At 52.2% G+C, this 16,769-nt stretch overlaps 2 protein-coding genes across 7 annotated transcripts; both read right to left on the bottom strand.

Annotated features, from left to right (window-relative positions):
* Positions 1-483: 483 nt before the first annotated feature.
* On the bottom strand, positions 484-3,932 carry Dnase1l2 (deoxyribonuclease 1 like 2). The gene is made up of 7 exons (XM_075941645.1): positions 2,893-3,932; positions 2,658-2,746; positions 2,486-2,569; positions 2,309-2,409; positions 2,116-2,228; positions 1,759-2,010; positions 484-1,462 (listed from the first exon to the last, which is right to left on the bottom strand). Exons 1-7 carry the CDS (start codon positions 3,157-3,159, stop codon positions 1,409-1,411), a joined length of 960 nt encoding a protein of 319 aa, XP_075797760.1. The 5' UTR covers positions 3,160-3,932; the 3' UTR covers positions 484-1,408.
* Positions 3,933-4,070: 138 nt separating this feature from the next.
* Positions 4,071-15,327, bottom strand: E4f1 (E4F transcription factor 1). 6 transcript variants are annotated; one of them, XM_075941640.1, is made up of 14 exons: positions 15,130-15,327; positions 11,757-11,908; positions 9,827-9,938; positions 7,484-7,677; positions 7,276-7,396; positions 6,951-7,112; positions 6,697-6,863; positions 6,169-6,378; positions 5,669-5,774; positions 5,364-5,581; positions 5,012-5,210; positions 4,787-4,929; positions 4,660-4,722; positions 4,071-4,583 (listed from the first exon to the last, which is right to left on the bottom strand). In XM_075941640.1, exons 1-14 carry the CDS (start codon positions 15,281-15,283, stop codon positions 4,227-4,229), a joined length of 2,358 nt encoding a protein of 785 aa, XP_075797755.1. In that variant the 5' UTR covers positions 15,284-15,327; the 3' UTR covers positions 4,071-4,226. The 6 variants fall into 6 exon arrangements, with proteins under 6 accessions (XP_075797755.1, XP_075797754.1, XP_075797756.1 ...); XM_075941639.1 differs by having other exon boundaries at positions 5,669-5,777; positions 15,130-15,326; XM_075941641.1 differs by having other exon boundaries at positions 5,669-5,777; positions 6,960-7,112; positions 15,130-15,326.
* Positions 15,328-16,769: the final 1,442 nt, after the last annotated feature.

Genomic DNA, 16,769 nt, shown 5'->3' with positions numbered 1-16,769 from the left:
AGTCTCTGTCCCCAGTTATCTACTAAGATCGCCGGAGGAAATGTAAGGGCATGTACATTTTCATTTAGAAAGAACAGACAGCTATCAGAAGAACCTGAGGAACAGGAATGTGGAGGAGGACTAAAGGGTTGTTACCTTCCTGTGACCATGCCACTGTTCCTGCCCTAGATGAGGACTGCCTCTCCTCCCTCAACCTCTGCGTACTGGGGACCAAACCCAGGGCTTCGTGCGTGCTAGGCTAGCACTGCCAACTGAGTCGCGTGCTCAGCCCAGTACTGCTTATTCAGTGCAAAGTCCTGAATTGTGCGTAGATTTTGCAAGAGCCAGACTTGTAGGTTGAGAATGAGGTGTGATTGAGCACCTACCTAGCACGTTCTGGTCCTTGGTTCAATTCCCAGAAATGCTAAAAGAAACAAACAAACTTTCCTAACTCATCACAAGGGGTTTTTTCTGTGTGACTCAGACCGATTTCTCTAATGCCACTAAAGATATTTTATTGACCTCCATAGACACACACAAAAATAAATACACACACACAAAGATGAGAAGTTTTAACAACCAGAAACCTCACGAGAGTCTTATGTCCACGGGACAATTTCCTGTTCCTAAAGTGATGGCCCACCCGAGCATAAACCTCCATCCTCAGGCCTTGCCCAGGACTCCGGGGAAGAAGCTACATAAGACCGTAAGACTCCTTTGAAGGACTCAACCCAAGCACGGGCGTGGGCTCTGGGCAGGACTTGAGTGCCAAGCAGGTGCCTTTGTTTTGCTGTGTGGGGTTCCTCCCCAGAAAGGTCCAGAACAGCTCACATACTGGGTGGGTGCAGCCTCCCTTGCTCCTGCAGAGCAAGATAAGAACCCAGCCTCTGCTTCAGATGAGTGTGTCAGGATCCCTGAAGGGCAGAATGAGCACGGGAACCGTTTGAAGTTTGTACAAAGGAAATAAGAACAGGGAACTGGCATGGTCTAGAAGTGACCGGTTTCCACCAGGCTGGAAGTGGACAAGCTAAGCCATCCATTTCCTTGAGAGCAATGGAAAGAGATCTACTGGGCATTAAGACCAAGTTTTACAGCCTAGGAACCGAGGTCTCAGAAGGCACAGAGGCCTCATCCAACGTGTGGGTAATGCTGGCCAAGAACGGCTTGTTCACTAAGCATGCAGTTAGTGCGTGCTGCTCTGGTGCTTTCCACAGCAGCCCTATGAGGTAGATCACGTGATGTCAGCACTCCTTACAGACAGGAAACAGGCGCCCAGTAATCCTGTAATGTGCCCATGGCCACTGTCCACACCAGCTGGCCCTGCCCTGTATTCTCAGTGGGTGGGTGGCCCGCCACCCAGTGATCCATTATGATGCTATTCCTTAGGGACAGAGTCTGCAGGTGGCGTATCCTGGCCAGGCCTCAGCTGTCAGTGAGACTTGAAGGTCACTTCCACAGGAAAATGGTCGCTGATGGCAAGAGCCTGGAAGGAGAGGGGTGGAGCCTCAGCAGTTCAGCAGAGAAACAAGTCCCAGCTGAGAAGGGGGATGGTAAAGTCCGGGTGGCCACCCGTGGGTCTCATGGTGCCCCCATGTGGCAAAGGAACAGAAATATGCCAACGGTCCCTTCCTGGGGGACTGGCACGAAGGATCCTTGGCTATGGCTGCCTTTGTAGAGGGAACAGCAGTGTAAACTCACGGCAAGTATTTCTGTGAGCCCCTCCTGAGTGGGCTGGTGTGTCTACCGGGTCCCTCTTCATGAGCCCAACCCCACACTCACCTGCGTCTGATCTAGGCCCAGTTCCTCCTGAAAGTTATGAACAGCGGCTGACTGGGGCTTCAGGCTCCTGCGCAGGTGGGCGCCACTCACTACGATCCGATCGTAGGCACAGTCGGAGTTGCCCACTGTGGTGTCCGCACTGTCAGGGATGAGCCACTTAAACACCTCACTGCTGCGCAGGCGGATCGATACCCAGTCGTGGGCCTTGACGTACTTGCAGTCGGCATTAAAGTCGCCCAGAAACAGCATGTCCTGTGGGCAAGCACAGCGGTAAATCAGGGCGCCAGTGGTCCAGACCTGAGCACACCTTTAGTATTCTGGGATGTGAGTTAGGGAGCGGAGGAGGGGGTGGCCTACATCGGTGTTCCACTTGTCAATCACATCGAGGTACACATCGTAGAGGGCATCGATCTCTGCCACTGCCTGGTGCGGTGCTGCATGCAGGGGGATCAGCACGAGCTCCTTGGCGGCTGTGGAAGGGAGGTGGGAGCATGAGATTCATGGACAGCCTGGCAGAGGCAGGTCTGGGAGAGGGCAGCATCAGCCTCACCAGAGCTAGGAGCTGAGAATTTGACCACAAAAGGTTCCCGGCTGAAGGCATCTTCTGGGTCTGGGTACTGGTATGTGCTCACAACCGACACCGCATCTTTCCTGGGAGCAGAGGACCAAGTGGTCTGCGGAGCTGGTCACCCCTGCCAGTGTCCCCTCCCGTCACCCCACCCCTCACCTGTAGACAAACAGATACATCTCCTTGTATTGGTCACGTCCAAGTGGCTTGCTGCTCACAAAACCGTACTTGTGCTTGGACACTCTGTGGAGAGATGCGCCAGTCCCTGGGTCAAGACACCAAACCAAGCTTGTGATTCTGGCTGGGGTTGTGGTGCCCGGCCCTGCCACACCTGTTAATTTGCTCCATGAGCAAGGACACTGCACTCAGGTCTGGGTCTCGTACCTCCTGCACCAGGGCGATGTCATAGCCAGCCAGGATCTGAAGGAAGAACCCACAGGTACACTGTCCCAATCAGCCTAATTGCCCAGAGCCTAGCTCCTAGTCCCATCTTGTGCCCCACCTCCCACCCCCCCCCCGCCCCCATTACCCTCATCCTGTTCCTCTGCTACCCCACTGGGCCTCACCTGTGCTATGACACTGCCGCAGTCTGGATCTGACACTTTGCTGTCACCAAAGCTCTGAATGTTGAAGGCTCCAATACGCAGCGCTGTGGCCCCCATGGCCCCCAGTGCCCAAAGTGCTGTCAGCAAGGCCCAGGGCCAACCCATGGCAAAGCAGGAAGCCTGGAGACAGGAATGTCCCAGAGTAACACCAACCCATACCAGGCCATAGCACAGCTGTAACCAACTAGGTCTGGCGCCCACATTGCTCTGCATCCCTGCATTCTCCATGTTTCTTCAGTGTGTACGTGTGTGGGCTGGGGAGGGGGGCATATGATGACCTCTCATTCCAAGGATGGGAGGCCTCTGTTCCCACCCAGCCTCCAGCCCAGCCCCTAGACTTACCTGGGTTGTGAATAAGGTGCTATCAAAAACTCAAGGGTCCTGAGTCAGTCAGAGAGATTCAATCCAGATTAAGGGCCTCATGTGGCCCAAGATGAACTGCAGTCTTGGATACAGTAGCTCTGGTTCCAAAGCACCCACAGGTATTTGAAGCCCTAGACCAGGAAGGGGCTGGACTACAACAGGAACCGCCCCTTCCATGGGGTGGATTCCAGACCTGGCTCCCATTCCAGAGACCCGAGAGACAGGGCATATGCCAAACCAGTTCCACTTACTTAGAATCATGGCAGAAGCCCCTGGCAGCCCCCTAGAAGAATCTCAGCAGCACTACAGTGAGGGACAACCATGCCCACAGCCAGCCTCTCTCATTTCCACCTCTGAAACTAGATGGCCCAGAATAAGTTGCCTTGAGTTGCAGCCCATCAGGGAAACAGGATAATGAATCAGGAGACCAGCCTAGCCTGCTGACTTCTGCAGCTTCCCCAACACCTGCCCATCACAGAGGAAAGCATCAGCTACTCAGGCTGATCCAGAGTCCTAGGTCTTTAGACCAACCCCTAGCCCCCTGCAGTCCCCGATATGACAGGTGAGAAGGAACCCCTCACACCCAAGCAGGCCTGTGAAAGCTGGAGTCCGGGATCCAGCCGGGTAGGACAGCATCAAGAGGCGTCTGTCAACATGCCAGAGACACCTACGCGCCTTGAGGCGCCACTAGGGCTGCAAGCCAAGTTTGTGGCTAAAGGGTACCTATGAAGGCAGTGGTGCCAGCCAGAGGCTGCCTCAACCTTAACATCACAAGCTGCAGATTTTCATGTTTTATTGTAAAGCAAAAAACAAACAAAAACCCTGCATATCCACAGTCTCTCAGCTCCTCTGGGCCTGAACTTCAGTCTTCTGAGCGGGCAGGTGTGGGCAGGCACTTGGGTCCTCACTCCACCACAGCAGAGGCTTTCAAGCTACACGATGACAGTCTGCACCTCAAGTTGACCCTCTGGTGAAGCAATGACCAGCTCTCCTCCATGCTCCAGGATCTCTATGTCCTCTGATGACACCATTGTCACAGTGGCCTGTTCAGCACTGTTTGGACCTGCACGGGCTGTAAGCACAGTGCCCTCACTGATTGCTGAAGCCAGTGTCATGGCCACTTGTTCAGTGAGACTCTCGGGAGTGGCAATGGTGATTGTGTCAGCAGCAGCTGCCTCTGAGCCCAGTGCTGCCTCCTGGTCCATGGTCACATTCTGCACGATGATCTGGTGCCCAGCACCAGCCTGGTGCACAATCTGCTGTACCACCTTCATGATGTGACTGTCCACCTGCAAGGACCACAGTTCAGCTCGAGGGACAGCTCAGCAGCCTGATGATCCTCCCTTACCTCCCCTAGACCCTCACCTCTGTCTGGGTGCCCTCGATGATCTCAGTGGCTTCACTGGTCTCTGTGTCATCTGCAGTAGCCTGGAAAGCCAATTAGGTCAGCCTGGGCTGGCCCGAGTCCCACTGCCCCCCGCCCTGTACCTACCTCAATAATGTACTCCTGGGTGTCAGCCACCACCGAGGAGAACTCCACCAGCACGGTGTGGGGGTCTTCTGCCAGCACAGTGGCAGCCGCAGAGGGGCTCTCCTCAGATACCAGCAACTCCTCCACTTCCAGCAGGCAACCCCCTGCCAACAGGGAAGCTCAGCTCAGTCAGTCAGGGACAACTGACCCCAGCCCTCACCCTCTCCTGCCACCTGTGGCTCAGACCTTTGGTGCGCAGGTGCCGGTTGAGTGTGCCGTGCTCTGCGAAGCCACGGCCACACTTGTAGCATTTGAAAGGCTTCTCGCCCGTGTGATGCCTCACATGCCGCACCAGTGAGCCCTTCTCCCGGAAGCCTCGGCTGCAGAACTGGCACACGTGGGGCTTCTCTTCTAGGTGTGTCCGGAAGTGCACCTGCTGGGCATTCTAGGGAAACCCTTCGGTGACAGCTTGTCCTCAACCATAGCCCCCACCCCCAGGTCTAGGCTGGGAAAAAGGTGAAAGGGGACACAGCCAGACCCCCAGTTAAGACAATGGAGGGTGGGTACAAGCATAAGGATTGCAGGACCAAAGGCTTACCTTGGTTTTGTAACGCTTGCCACACTGGGGACAAGGGAAAGGCCTCTCGTCTGAGTGGACACGTCGGTGGCCCCGCACATGAGCGATGGTCTTATAAAGCTTCCCACAGTCTCCACAGCGGAAGCGGCGCTCGTGCACGTGCACCTCCTGGTGTTTCTTGAGCAGGTAGGCTTTGGGGAAGGCCTTGCCACACTGTGTGCAGGTGAATGGCCTCGGCCCTGAAGCCACACTCAGCATTAGGCCATTTTCACCACCCACAAGCCCACTAGTTGCCAGCCCACAGGCCTACTCTCCCTGCTACTCACCTATATGACCTCTCTTGTGGGCCTCCAAGGTGGCTGCTGTTGGGAAAGTCTCACTGCACTGAGGGCATGGGTGTGTCCTAGGCACCTTTGAAGCTTCACTGGCCACCTGCTGGGGGACCAGAGACCAACCACTAGCACCTCCTGTAACTACACTCCGAAGGTGCCAAACACAAGAGCCAGCCCTCTTCTCTCTTGGCCTTATGGCCTTAGGTAAAGAAATTAATAGAGAACAAAATCACAGCAGAAAGCAATGCGCTTTTCAAGCCAGGCACAGCGGTGCATGTCCCCGAGTCCAGTATTCAGCAGAACCAGGAGGATCAAAAACTGAGGCCAACAATGGCTCCATAGTAAATTTGGGACACCCTGGGTTACATTAGACTGTGTCTCAAAAGAATAAAAAAGCTAAGTGCATTAGGAGGTGGCAGCCCCTTCTACCCCCAGCCACTAATCAGACACTGGGCCAACCTCACAGAAAGATCATGCCAGTAATGGAAACCTACTGTCTCTATCTGCTCCACCTCCAGCAGTGGCAGTTCCGGGGGTCCCTCTCCCAGGGACTGGGGACTGGACTCAGAGGGAGGAGCTGGCTCCAGAGTACTCTCCTCCCCAGCAACCCGCTCGAGGACGATGCCAGAATTCTGCATGGCCTGATGAAGCAGATTCTCACGGCTGTTCTCGCTGGAACAGGGGAGCTCCTCAGGGTCTGGGGGCTGTAAGGGAGGTAGGGGGAAAGAAGGAAGGACGGAGGCCTGTCAGGCAGCCCAGTACAGGGTACCCATTCTCACCCACGCCACATGGCAACCCCATGGTGCACTGCCAGCTGCCTGTTCTCCATGACTAAATTCCAGCTCATTCTCCCTGGACTTCACCTCAAACCCTGGCAGCTTCCCTGCCTGCACACGCCATCTAAGGAGCTCTCCCCACAACCCATGTGCCTCCCAGGGTGGGGTGAGCTGTAACTCCTGGACCTGCTGCAGGCAGTTTCTGAGTCCTAGCATTGTGTGATCAAAGGGCAGAGCAGCACCTACCTCAGGAGCAAGGGCCTTCATGCCCAGGGGAAGCTCCTGCATCTGAACATGGACTTCATGGATGACAGTGCCCTTGGCATCTGTCACCAGGTGAATCACAGGCGATGACTCCATGGGGTCTCCTGTCACTGATGATGTAACTGTCCCCACAGTGGAGGCACTGGACCCTTTAAGGAAAAGTTCAATGAGTCCTTGAAGAGCCCGGCAGCCAATTTTGACAACAGCTGTCCCAAGAACTCAGGCTGCCTCCCCACCAAGCTGACCTGCAGGCACTTCCTCTTTGCCCACAACTGTGTCCTTGCTCATGCTGAAGCGGATCTTCTCTGTGCATGGAGTAAGAGACTTTAGGTGCCTAGTCAGCGCACCTGACTCCCTGAAGCTCTTCCCACACTTGGCACACTTATAAGGGCGCTCATCTGTGAAAGGACAATCAGCCCTCAGTGTGGCACAGTGTCCTGTGTTTAGGGGACACAAGGCATGGAGCCCCGTCTCTTCATCCAGGGACACAGGCCAGCTGTAGGGTGCCCCCAGAGCCTGTCCACAGGCTACTGAGTGTAGCTCTGACCCCACTTCACTCACCAGTGTGCCGCCGGTGGTGCCGGATAAGCGAGCCCTTGGTCCGAAAGGAAGCACCACAGAGCTTGCACTCATGATCCTTGCGGCTGCTGTGCGTTACCATGTGGGCCTTGAGGATGCTGCCCTGTGGGGGAGGGGCAGTAAGGCTCAAGGAACCTCACTGGACAGGAGTAGGCAGGGGAGCCAACGGGCCTTGGCCCCAGGGGCTCACCGTTTTGAAGGTCTTGTGACATAGCATGCACACGTAGCGGCCTTCCTTGTTCACCAGCAGCTTGACTTGGGCCTGCTCGCCCTCCCCAATAAGCCCAAGTTCCTGATGGTTAGGACTGCCTGGAACCTCTGCCATCTCGCCATCCCCTGGCTCTGCCTCGGCAGCCACAATGACCTCTTTGATGTGCCCACTTCCTGAGGAGAGGCAAGTTAACATAAGCCTCAAGACCTATCACTACTATAGGCCCTGCCCATGGGGATCCCTCCACAGGAGTCCACAGGAAAGCCACACAACTGTCTAGACCACACACCACCCCAGGGCCTAGAGCCTGAATCCAGTCTGCACTGAGGGAAATCTATGCAGCACCTATTAGAGGCAGCCTGACATGTGCTTGACCACGTTCGGGTCAGTAGAGCTGCCTGTAGCTCAGGGCCCTAATGTGGGCATTCTCCATGAGGAGATATCCATCCCTAAAGCAAGAGACACAAGGGTTTTACACCCAGATCCTCGGGGAAATAAGCAGTGAACATTCTAGTTCAGCTCCCTGCATTTTTCTGCTGGGTGGCTCCAGTTTCACCAATACAAAGAAAAGATAGATCTGGGTGCTGCCCAATCCCTGTCCAGACCTGACTGGAGAAACTGGACATCTGAGATGGCGAGAGAAAGGAAGTCAGGTTTCTGCACTTCTCACAGGATGCTTTGGAATCTGACAGTGTGCAAAGCCATACTATAAACACACTTCACATTTTCTCCTCATGAAAGCGGTGAGTGGGAACTAGCTGTGAAACCTTCCCATCCAGCTGGTCTTGTTGTGACAAGCTGTTCTCTCAAAACAGAATGAGTGAGCACCATGACTCAAACAATTAAGGGTATTTCTCACCCGTGCTCCAGCCCAGTGCTCCCAAAGGACAGAGGCCTGATGGGTGAGGAGTACAGGTGCACTGGCCCAAGAGGAAACACGTCTGCTAGGCCAGATGCCAAGAGCCTAGTGCTGATACAGCCACTCCATGCAGCACTCACCACCTTTTCTTACCCAGGTCACCAGAAATGCTGGTGACCCTGACTCCTCTCCCCTTGGGGTGCCTACAAAAGGTACAGGAGAAGAAGAGGGTCCCTGAAGTAAGGACTGCTGTGCTAAACAAAAGCTTGAATACTGGGAGTGGGCGGGAAAGGACCCAGCTGGCAGAGCCTGGTTATACAACAGAACCCAGTGAACTTGTTTTCCCAAATAACACCTCCCACTACAGAAACTAAACTCTGTGTCAGGGCAGGAGCAGGGCCCCACCCCCACATGACAACATTCCTAAGTCTGACTGTCAAGGAGTGAGTTTCCTGTTGCAGGAACATTGAGAAAGGCATTGGAAAGCCAGACAGGTGTCCAGGTGCCTCACTGGGAAGGGTAATGTACTTAGAGGCTCCCTTCCCAAGCCCCAGGTTGGCTTTGTCAACAGATCCTTCCTCTTCCTGTCCCAATTGATTCTCATAGCTTCTCAAGGTCAAGTTCTACCCATGGTCCCAATTCTTTCCTGTCCAACTGCCCGTTCACTCATCTGCCTTAGTCCCTGCAGAGCCATGATCGTTCCTTTCCCAACATCAACCACACTGGACTCAGCCCCATTACCCTTTTGAACACTCAGCCACTCATCCCTTTCCTGAACTCGGTCCTTGGCTCCTTCACCTGCTCAAGCCCCGAATGCCCTTTGAATGCTCCCTGCATAGCCAGCAGTCTCCAATTAATGAGCACTTGACCCAGCTCGGGCTTCTTAGTAGCCCCCCTTCCCACTGCACACCAGTGAGTACTTAAATTGAAAGCATTAGCCATCAAAGAGGCTTGGCGTTATATGCTCATAAAAGCCCATCAAGAATCAGGGCAAGGATCCATGCCAGTGTAAACAAGCAAAGGGATGAAAACCAAGGTCAAGCAACAAGTCAGGGCCAGCCGAGACATCTGCCACAGCCTGTCCACCTACTGATCCTACAAAGGCAACTGCTGGGACAAGGGACCATGTGGTGTACACTGATAGGGGCTGCCTAGGGGCAGGAAGGTCAAATTGGGGTGGCAGGGATGTGGAGAAGATGCTGAGGACAGGGCCAGAAACAGCCTGCGACAGCACATAAGAGGGAGAAGTTCATAGTGGTGCATAGACTGAACATTCCCAAATGCCCCCGATACTCCAGGGCAGTAAGGAAGGTCCAGGCTCACACAAGGCTTGGGCCCCTCTGCGGAGAGGACAGGCCTTGCTCTTGGGAGATTGGAGGATGTGAGCAGTGAAGACCCTCCAGCCCTGACTATAATCAAGTCAATGACTCAGAGCTGAGGGCGACCCATGGACAACCGCTTACCAACAAGGTCAGGAGCATGGCTGATGTCTGCTGCCAGAGAGGTGGCCTCCACCACGATGTGGGCCACAGTTATGGGCTCCTCTGGACCTCCCTCCGCTGCAGTCGGCACCACCTATCCATGGGGTCAAAAGACAAATGAATTCCAGATTTACAGATAACTTTCCTCTGTGGAAGAGGGGAACTTGGGAAACTTCCACAAACTGCAGGAAGGGGGTGGGGCTCTTCTTCTCTCGAAGGAACATGGCTCTAAGGCTGACTCCCAGCCTGGGCCGAGTCATGATCAGTCCCGTCAGACTAATACCGCTGACCACCACAGCCTGGACACAGATCAAGAGCATATACAGCAAGGGACTCCTAGAAGGCATGAAGCCGTGCTAGCTGTAGGAGTGAAGGAGCCCATGCACAGCCCAGCCAGGTGTCAGAAGGAAGGACCCAGGGCTGTGGACAGACCTTCGTGGAGTGTGCTCAGTGAGGGGAAAGTACTGAGTGCAAGGCTGAAAGGTTAATCCCTTTCCATGTCACCTGACCCCATTCCCTCCCTGCTGATAGCCTGAGGCCACTGAGGTTTCCTTAGAGCAGTGGGCCTTTAATATGGTCCCTCATGTTGTGTGACCCCCAACCATGATTTATGTTCTTGCTACTTCATGACTGTAATTTTGTTATTGTTATGAATCATAATGTAAATACCTGTTTTCTTTTTTCTTTCTTTCTTTCTTTTAAATATTTATTTATTTATTATGTATATAATATTCTGTCTGTGTGTGTCTGCAGGCCAGAAGAGGGCACCAGATCTCATTACAGGTGGTTGTGAGCCACCATGTGGTTGCCGGGAATTGAACTCAGGACCTTTGGAAGAGCAGGCAATGCTTTTAATCACTGAGCCATCTCTCCAGCCCCAATATCTGTGTTTTCTGATGGTCTTAGGCGACCCCTGTAAAAAGAGGTCACCAGCCACAGTTTGAGAACTACGGTCTTGGAGGTTTCCCTTCTCTTGAGCAAAGGCACTAGAGACAGAACCTTTGTGCAGGTTAAGTAAACATTCCACTACTCAGCTATATTCCTAGGCCTCTTTCCATTAATAAAGATATAAAAGATGTCATTATTTTTATGTATATGAGTGTTTTGCTGGTATGTATGTATGTATGTATGTATGTATGTATGTATGTATATCACATGCATGCCTAGCACCCACAGAGGTCAGGAAAAGGGCATCAGAATCTCCAGAACTGTAGGAACAGATGGTTATAAGCTACCATACAAGTGCTAGGAACTGAACCCGAGTCCTCTACAAGAGCAACAAGTGCCCTTAACCACTGAGCCATCTCTCCAGCCTCCTTTAAAATGTTATTTTTAGTCTAAGTCATCTAAGGTAGCCTCAGACTTATATTATAGCCCAAACTGGCCTTGAACTTCAAATCCTTCTGCCTTAGCTTCCCCTGCAGCTGGGATTACAGACCTGTATTACGAAGCCTGGCCATAGCCTCTTCTTAATTCTACCCACTGACTCATGGGAATGCTGTCTATATAACAGCATTTAGTAAGACTATGTCAGTACATCCCCAGACATCACTGGAATTCAATCAAGTGGGCTAACTTTATATAGATCCCAGGACCCAGTAGGCCCTACTTCAAGATGTATACAGGACAGGAGATAAGGCTACCATGATCTCTTAAGCTAAGATACCCTTCACACAGAAGAAAGGAAGGATCCCCGCCCCCAATCTATGTAGGCTGCTGAGGTTGAGCTACCCCAGGTCATCCAAAGCACCACTCCACTCATGGTGGTACAACTTGGTCTTCCTTCACCCACAGCCATGTCTGACTTCTAACTGGTTACATGTCATAAACCTAAAGTTTAGGGTGCTCAAGATACTGTTTCCTCTTCCTTCTGGGAGATGAACCAAACTAGAGCAGTGTGGAAGGGGCTTACCTCCTGGCCCAGCAGTGCAGTGGCAGGAGGGGTGGTAGGCAGGGCCTCTTGAGGGGTCCGGTGGCAGGTCTTCTGAATCTTGTGCTGGACAAAGTCCTCCAAGGCAGTGAATTCCACCTGGCAGCGGCCACATCTGTGCACGTCATCCTCATCTGCAATGAGTCCAATAGTCAGGGCCTCATCCCGCGTCCTTCAAGGCTGAGACAAGAGATACCCAAAGATGGCACCAAAACCAGAGCTGATCTGTCTACTCGCCCCAGAGCTGCTGAGGATATCCTGGAGTACATCCAGGGCTGGGGAACACTAAGGTCTAACCTCATATTTGAGAGGTCTATAGAAGCAAGGCCTATTAGGGAGACCAGTATTTTCCACAAGTTACCCTGACCGCAAATTTATCCTGCAAGGACAAAATGAAGCTGTCATATCCAAAGTCTCTGCACCATAGAGCTGGGGAGAGAGGCTGGGAGACATAGGAGCTCACCTAAGCAAGTTTGGGGACAGCAGAGACCTAGATTTAAGATTACTGGAGAGCTAGGGAAGAGCTCAGTGGTGGAATACTTGCCTAACATGCAGTAGACCCCAGAATTTGAAAGAAAAAAAAATTTAGGGCTGCTGGTGATTTCCTGTGAGGCATCTCAATTTCCACATCTTGAGAAGGATAAATAGGCTGATCAGTTAGGTATCCATCTGAGCACTGCAGGGGCTGGAAGGTGGACGTTCGCAGAGCTCTGGCTAATACGCCAGGTTCTGAAAACTAGCAGGAGCTGTCACTCATCAATCTCACTACTTTATGCATCTGTGTATATGGTGCTGAAAATGAGCCTTGAACATGCTAAGCAAACGTTTACCAGTGAGACACACCCACACCGTGACCACTCTTCTCTCTCTTATATAATGTTACATTGGTCCCCACTGGGTACCAACCCTGCTCCAGAGTATACTTCAAAGATAAAGCAGTCCAAAGCAATTACACATCCCAGATACTGCATCTGGGTCCCTCACCATCATTGCATCCACTCCTGGACCTGCAGGAGTTACATAATAAGCATGTGAGAATTGCTTTTTCTATTGTTTTTCTTTTTCCTTCTGTCTCTCTGTGTGTCTCTCTTTGAGACAGGGTCTTTCTACATAGCCCTGACTGTCCTGGAACTCACTATTTAAAACTGGGCTGGCTTCGAACTCGGAGAGATCCACCTGTCTCTGCCTCCCTGGTGCTGGTGTGCACCACCACTAGCAGCCATTTTTTCTTTTAGATTTGTTTATTCTTACTTCAAGTGTGGGTGTTTGGCCTGCATGGATGTCTGTGCACCACAGGTGTGTCACCACCGCCCAGCTGCAACAAGGACTCTTAACACTGAGCCTTCCTTTCGGCTCAGCACCTAAGAATTTAAGCAAATCATTCCAGCACCCTGGGGAAAGGTATGACTAAGTCCAACCTAAGAAAATTATTAAGGTTCAAGGTCATTCAGCTGAACCAACCAGACTAGTTTCCAGAACAATCTACTAGTTTCCACTATCTTACACTCAGTCCCAGATTAAAGCCAAACCTAGCCTGGTACAAGGGAGGAGTAAACTCAATGACAAATTAACAATCAAATAAAAGGGCAAACCCAAGCTATGACAGGCACACAGGCCACCTGAAAGAGGGTGGTGCCCTCCACATAGCTCACAGTCACAAAGCAAGCACTGAAGTTCCTACCATCTCTTACCCCTCTTATTTACAGTTTGACTCAGCACCAAGACATTGCTACTGGCCAGGCAGTGGTGACACATGCCTTTTATTCCTGCGCTCAGGAGGCAAAGGCCGTAGGATCTCTGTGAGGCCACCTGATATTACATAGTGAGTTCCAGGACAGCCAAGGCTACAGGGAAACCCTGTCTCGAATGAATGAATAAATAAATAAATAGCCACTGAACCAGAAAAGGACACACCTATCCCATCTCACAGTGAGAAAAGGCCATAACCAGAGTCGTTCTCAACATGTGGGTCGCCACCGCTCTGGTGGTGAGCTGTCAGATATTACATTACAATTCATAACAGTAGCAAAATTACGATTGTAGAGTAGCAACAAAATACTGTGTTTGCTTGTTTTTGGAGATGTCTCCTCTGTGTAGCCTCTGCTGTCCTGGAACTCCCTCTGTAGACCAGGCTGGTCTCAAATTCAGAGATCTGCCTGCCTCTGCCTTCGAGTGCTGAGATCAAAGGCGTGCGCCACCATTGCCCGGCACAAGGAAATAATCTTATGGTAGGGGTCACCACAACATATTATTTAATACAACATATGTATTAAAAGGTTGCAGCATTACATAGGTTGAGAACCACTGCCGTAAACCCAAGAATCGATAAGCCAGGTGTGGTGGTAAATGCCGTTAATATCACCCAGTGCTGGGGAGGCAGAGGATCTCTGAGTTCAAGGCCAGACTGGTCTACGTGTTGAGTCCCACGTAATGAGTCCCAGGACAGCAACGCCTCTACGTAGTGAGCTCCTGTCTCAAACAAACAAAAACAAAAAACCCAGAATCTCTAAAGAGATCCCTGAGACCATAACGGCCCCTCTCCAAGCTGGTATACGGAAGAAACCCGATTACAGTGAGACTGAACACCCTTAGGACAGTATTTCTTGCCAAACCACTTCCTGTCGCATCTACAGCTTGGTGGAACTAACTCAGAGCAGACACCTGAACCATCTCTGAAAGATACCAGTATCCAGAGAAGTAATCCTTAGTGTACCCAACACAGCCTTCGGCATACAGACAAGCTTTTAGCTCTTCCCCGTCCTCTTAGGGGAAATTAAAGGGCGCCAATCTGATCCTTGACAGGAACAAGATGAGTGACCCAACCATTTTATAATCCTTGAACCTCAATTATCTCCATCTCTGAAGTGAAGAGTGGTAATAATAGTTCGCCTTTCGGGGTTACGGAATGGTAAAAGCCGAGACGGCGGGAGTGTGCTGCACATTCCTGGAGTCGTTGCTCCACCCCGGAGAGAAGACCCAGGTCCTCAGTGGGGCGGTGCCGCCTCCCCACGTCAGGTCCCTGATTCCTTTCTGGCAGGGCCCTGCGGCCCCGCCCTCAGTCTCCTGCTCCTCCCGGGCCAAGCAAGGCCCCAGCGGCAAAGGAGGGGACGCTGGAGCTATGGAGCTAGGGCTGGGGATCGCTGAAGAGGTGCGAGCGACGTTTGTTAGGTCTACTCCAGGGGGCTGGAGAAATGGGCGCCCTATGAACCCCTGCATCCGGGCCCGGCAGGCTGGGGGTGGTCCGCAGGGAAGCCCGTGAGAGTTGTGAAGGTTTGCAGATGGTGAGTCTGCACCTCGCAGCCCGGGGCAGAGTCGCCAGCACCCGGGCCGCGCCAGGCTCCTGCAGCCTCGTTACCTTCCTCGCTGAAGGGCGCTGGGAGGCCAAGGAAGCCGCCGGAGGACAAGGCTGCCGCCGCCGCAACCCCGCCCTCGCCCGCTTCACGCCCGGCTTCGGCCCGGGCTTCTGCCGTATGAGCGGCCGTCACCCGCACTGCCATCGCGCCCTCCATGTCGCAACGCGCCGCAGGAAGATGGCGGATTTACGACCATGTCGTCATAACAACGGGCCGAACCGAGGGCGGCCTGGAGTACAGGCAGGGGGCGGGACCAGAATGAGTTTGACGGGCAGGCAAAGGGGGCGGGGCCTCGGGTTGTGGCTGTAGAAGCGGAGCCCAGCTCTCAGAGCCGCGAGAGTGGAACTTTTTCGAGGGCGGAAATGGGCGTGGCTTGTGTTCCGTTGGCTGGACCTAACTGGGGGTTAGCTACCCTTGGACTAAAGAATCCCAACTCTCCCCCTCGCTCTCTCCCTCTCTCTTTTTTAAATGTATATGGATATTTTGTCTGCATGTATGTTTGTGCACTATGTGCATACCTGGCGCCCGCGAAGGCCAGAGGAGGGTGTTTGATCTCCTGGAACTAGATTTACAGATGGAGTTACATGTAGGTGTTGAGAATTGAACCTAGGTCCTCTGGCTTAGAGCCGGTGAGTTCTTAGCCACAGTGCGATCTCTCCACCCCGGAGAATCTGAACTCTTTAGGGTTCAGATCCTGGGCTCGGACCAGGGTTGAATTCCCAAGAACTCTAGTGGGAGACAGTTCGTATGCCCCTTTCCAGAGACTTTTATTTTCATTTCGTTTTTAGGTTTTGAGAAGTACACATACAAATGACCATTTGTGACAGTACACAGACAGTGTTGAACACTCATCCCCAAAATTTAGTCCCAAGTTGGTTAGTTGATTGGTTGATTGGTTTTGAAACAGGGTCGGACTTTGTAGTTCACAGTGGCCTGTAACTCAGTGCTGTAAATATGCAGATTTAATTCCAGGACATTTCTGTCCTCAAAACCTGTACTGAGTCTGTAGCTCAGTTGGTGGATGGCTCACTTACCATGCACAATATGCTGGCTTCAATACTTAACACTGCATAAAAACAAGCAGAGTAGCTCAGGCCTTTAATTCCAGCATTTGGGGGAAGTGGAGGCAAGATCAGAAGTTCACAATCATCCTTGGCTAAATAGGGAGTTCAAAACCAACTAGACACACATGAGAATGTCTCAAATAATTAATAAAAGTACTAATATTACATTGTATAAACAATGGGTTTATATTTTATTCATCATACTTGACCTGCTTATATCTTTTTTTTTTTTGAGACAGGGTTTCTCTGTATAACAGCCCTGGCTGTCCTGGAACTCTCATTGTAGACCAGGTTGGCCTTGAACTCAGAGATCTGCCTGCCTCTGCCTCCCCAGTGCTGGGATTAAATGTGTGAACCACCAGCACCCTGCGACTTTCTTATATCTTTTTGGCTATTATGAATTGCTCTGAACATTCTTATATAAATTCCTTTTAAACCGGGCGATGGTAGCACACGCCTTTAATCCCAGCACTCGGGAGGCAGAAGCAGGCGGATCCCTGTGAGTTCGAGACCAGCCTGGTCTACAGAGCTAGTTCCAGGACAGGCTCCAAAGCCACAGAGAAACCCTGTCTCGAAAA

The sequence above is a fragment of the Microtus pennsylvanicus genome, chromosome 11 (assembly GCF_037038515.1).
Source record: "Microtus pennsylvanicus isolate mMicPen1 chromosome 11, mMicPen1.hap1, whole genome shotgun sequence".
In the NCBI taxonomy this organism is placed as follows: Eukaryota; Metazoa; Chordata; class Mammalia; order Rodentia; family Cricetidae; genus Microtus; species Microtus pennsylvanicus.
Note: the sequence above shows the minus strand (reverse complement) of the source record. Positions and strands in the feature narration are given on the sequence as shown.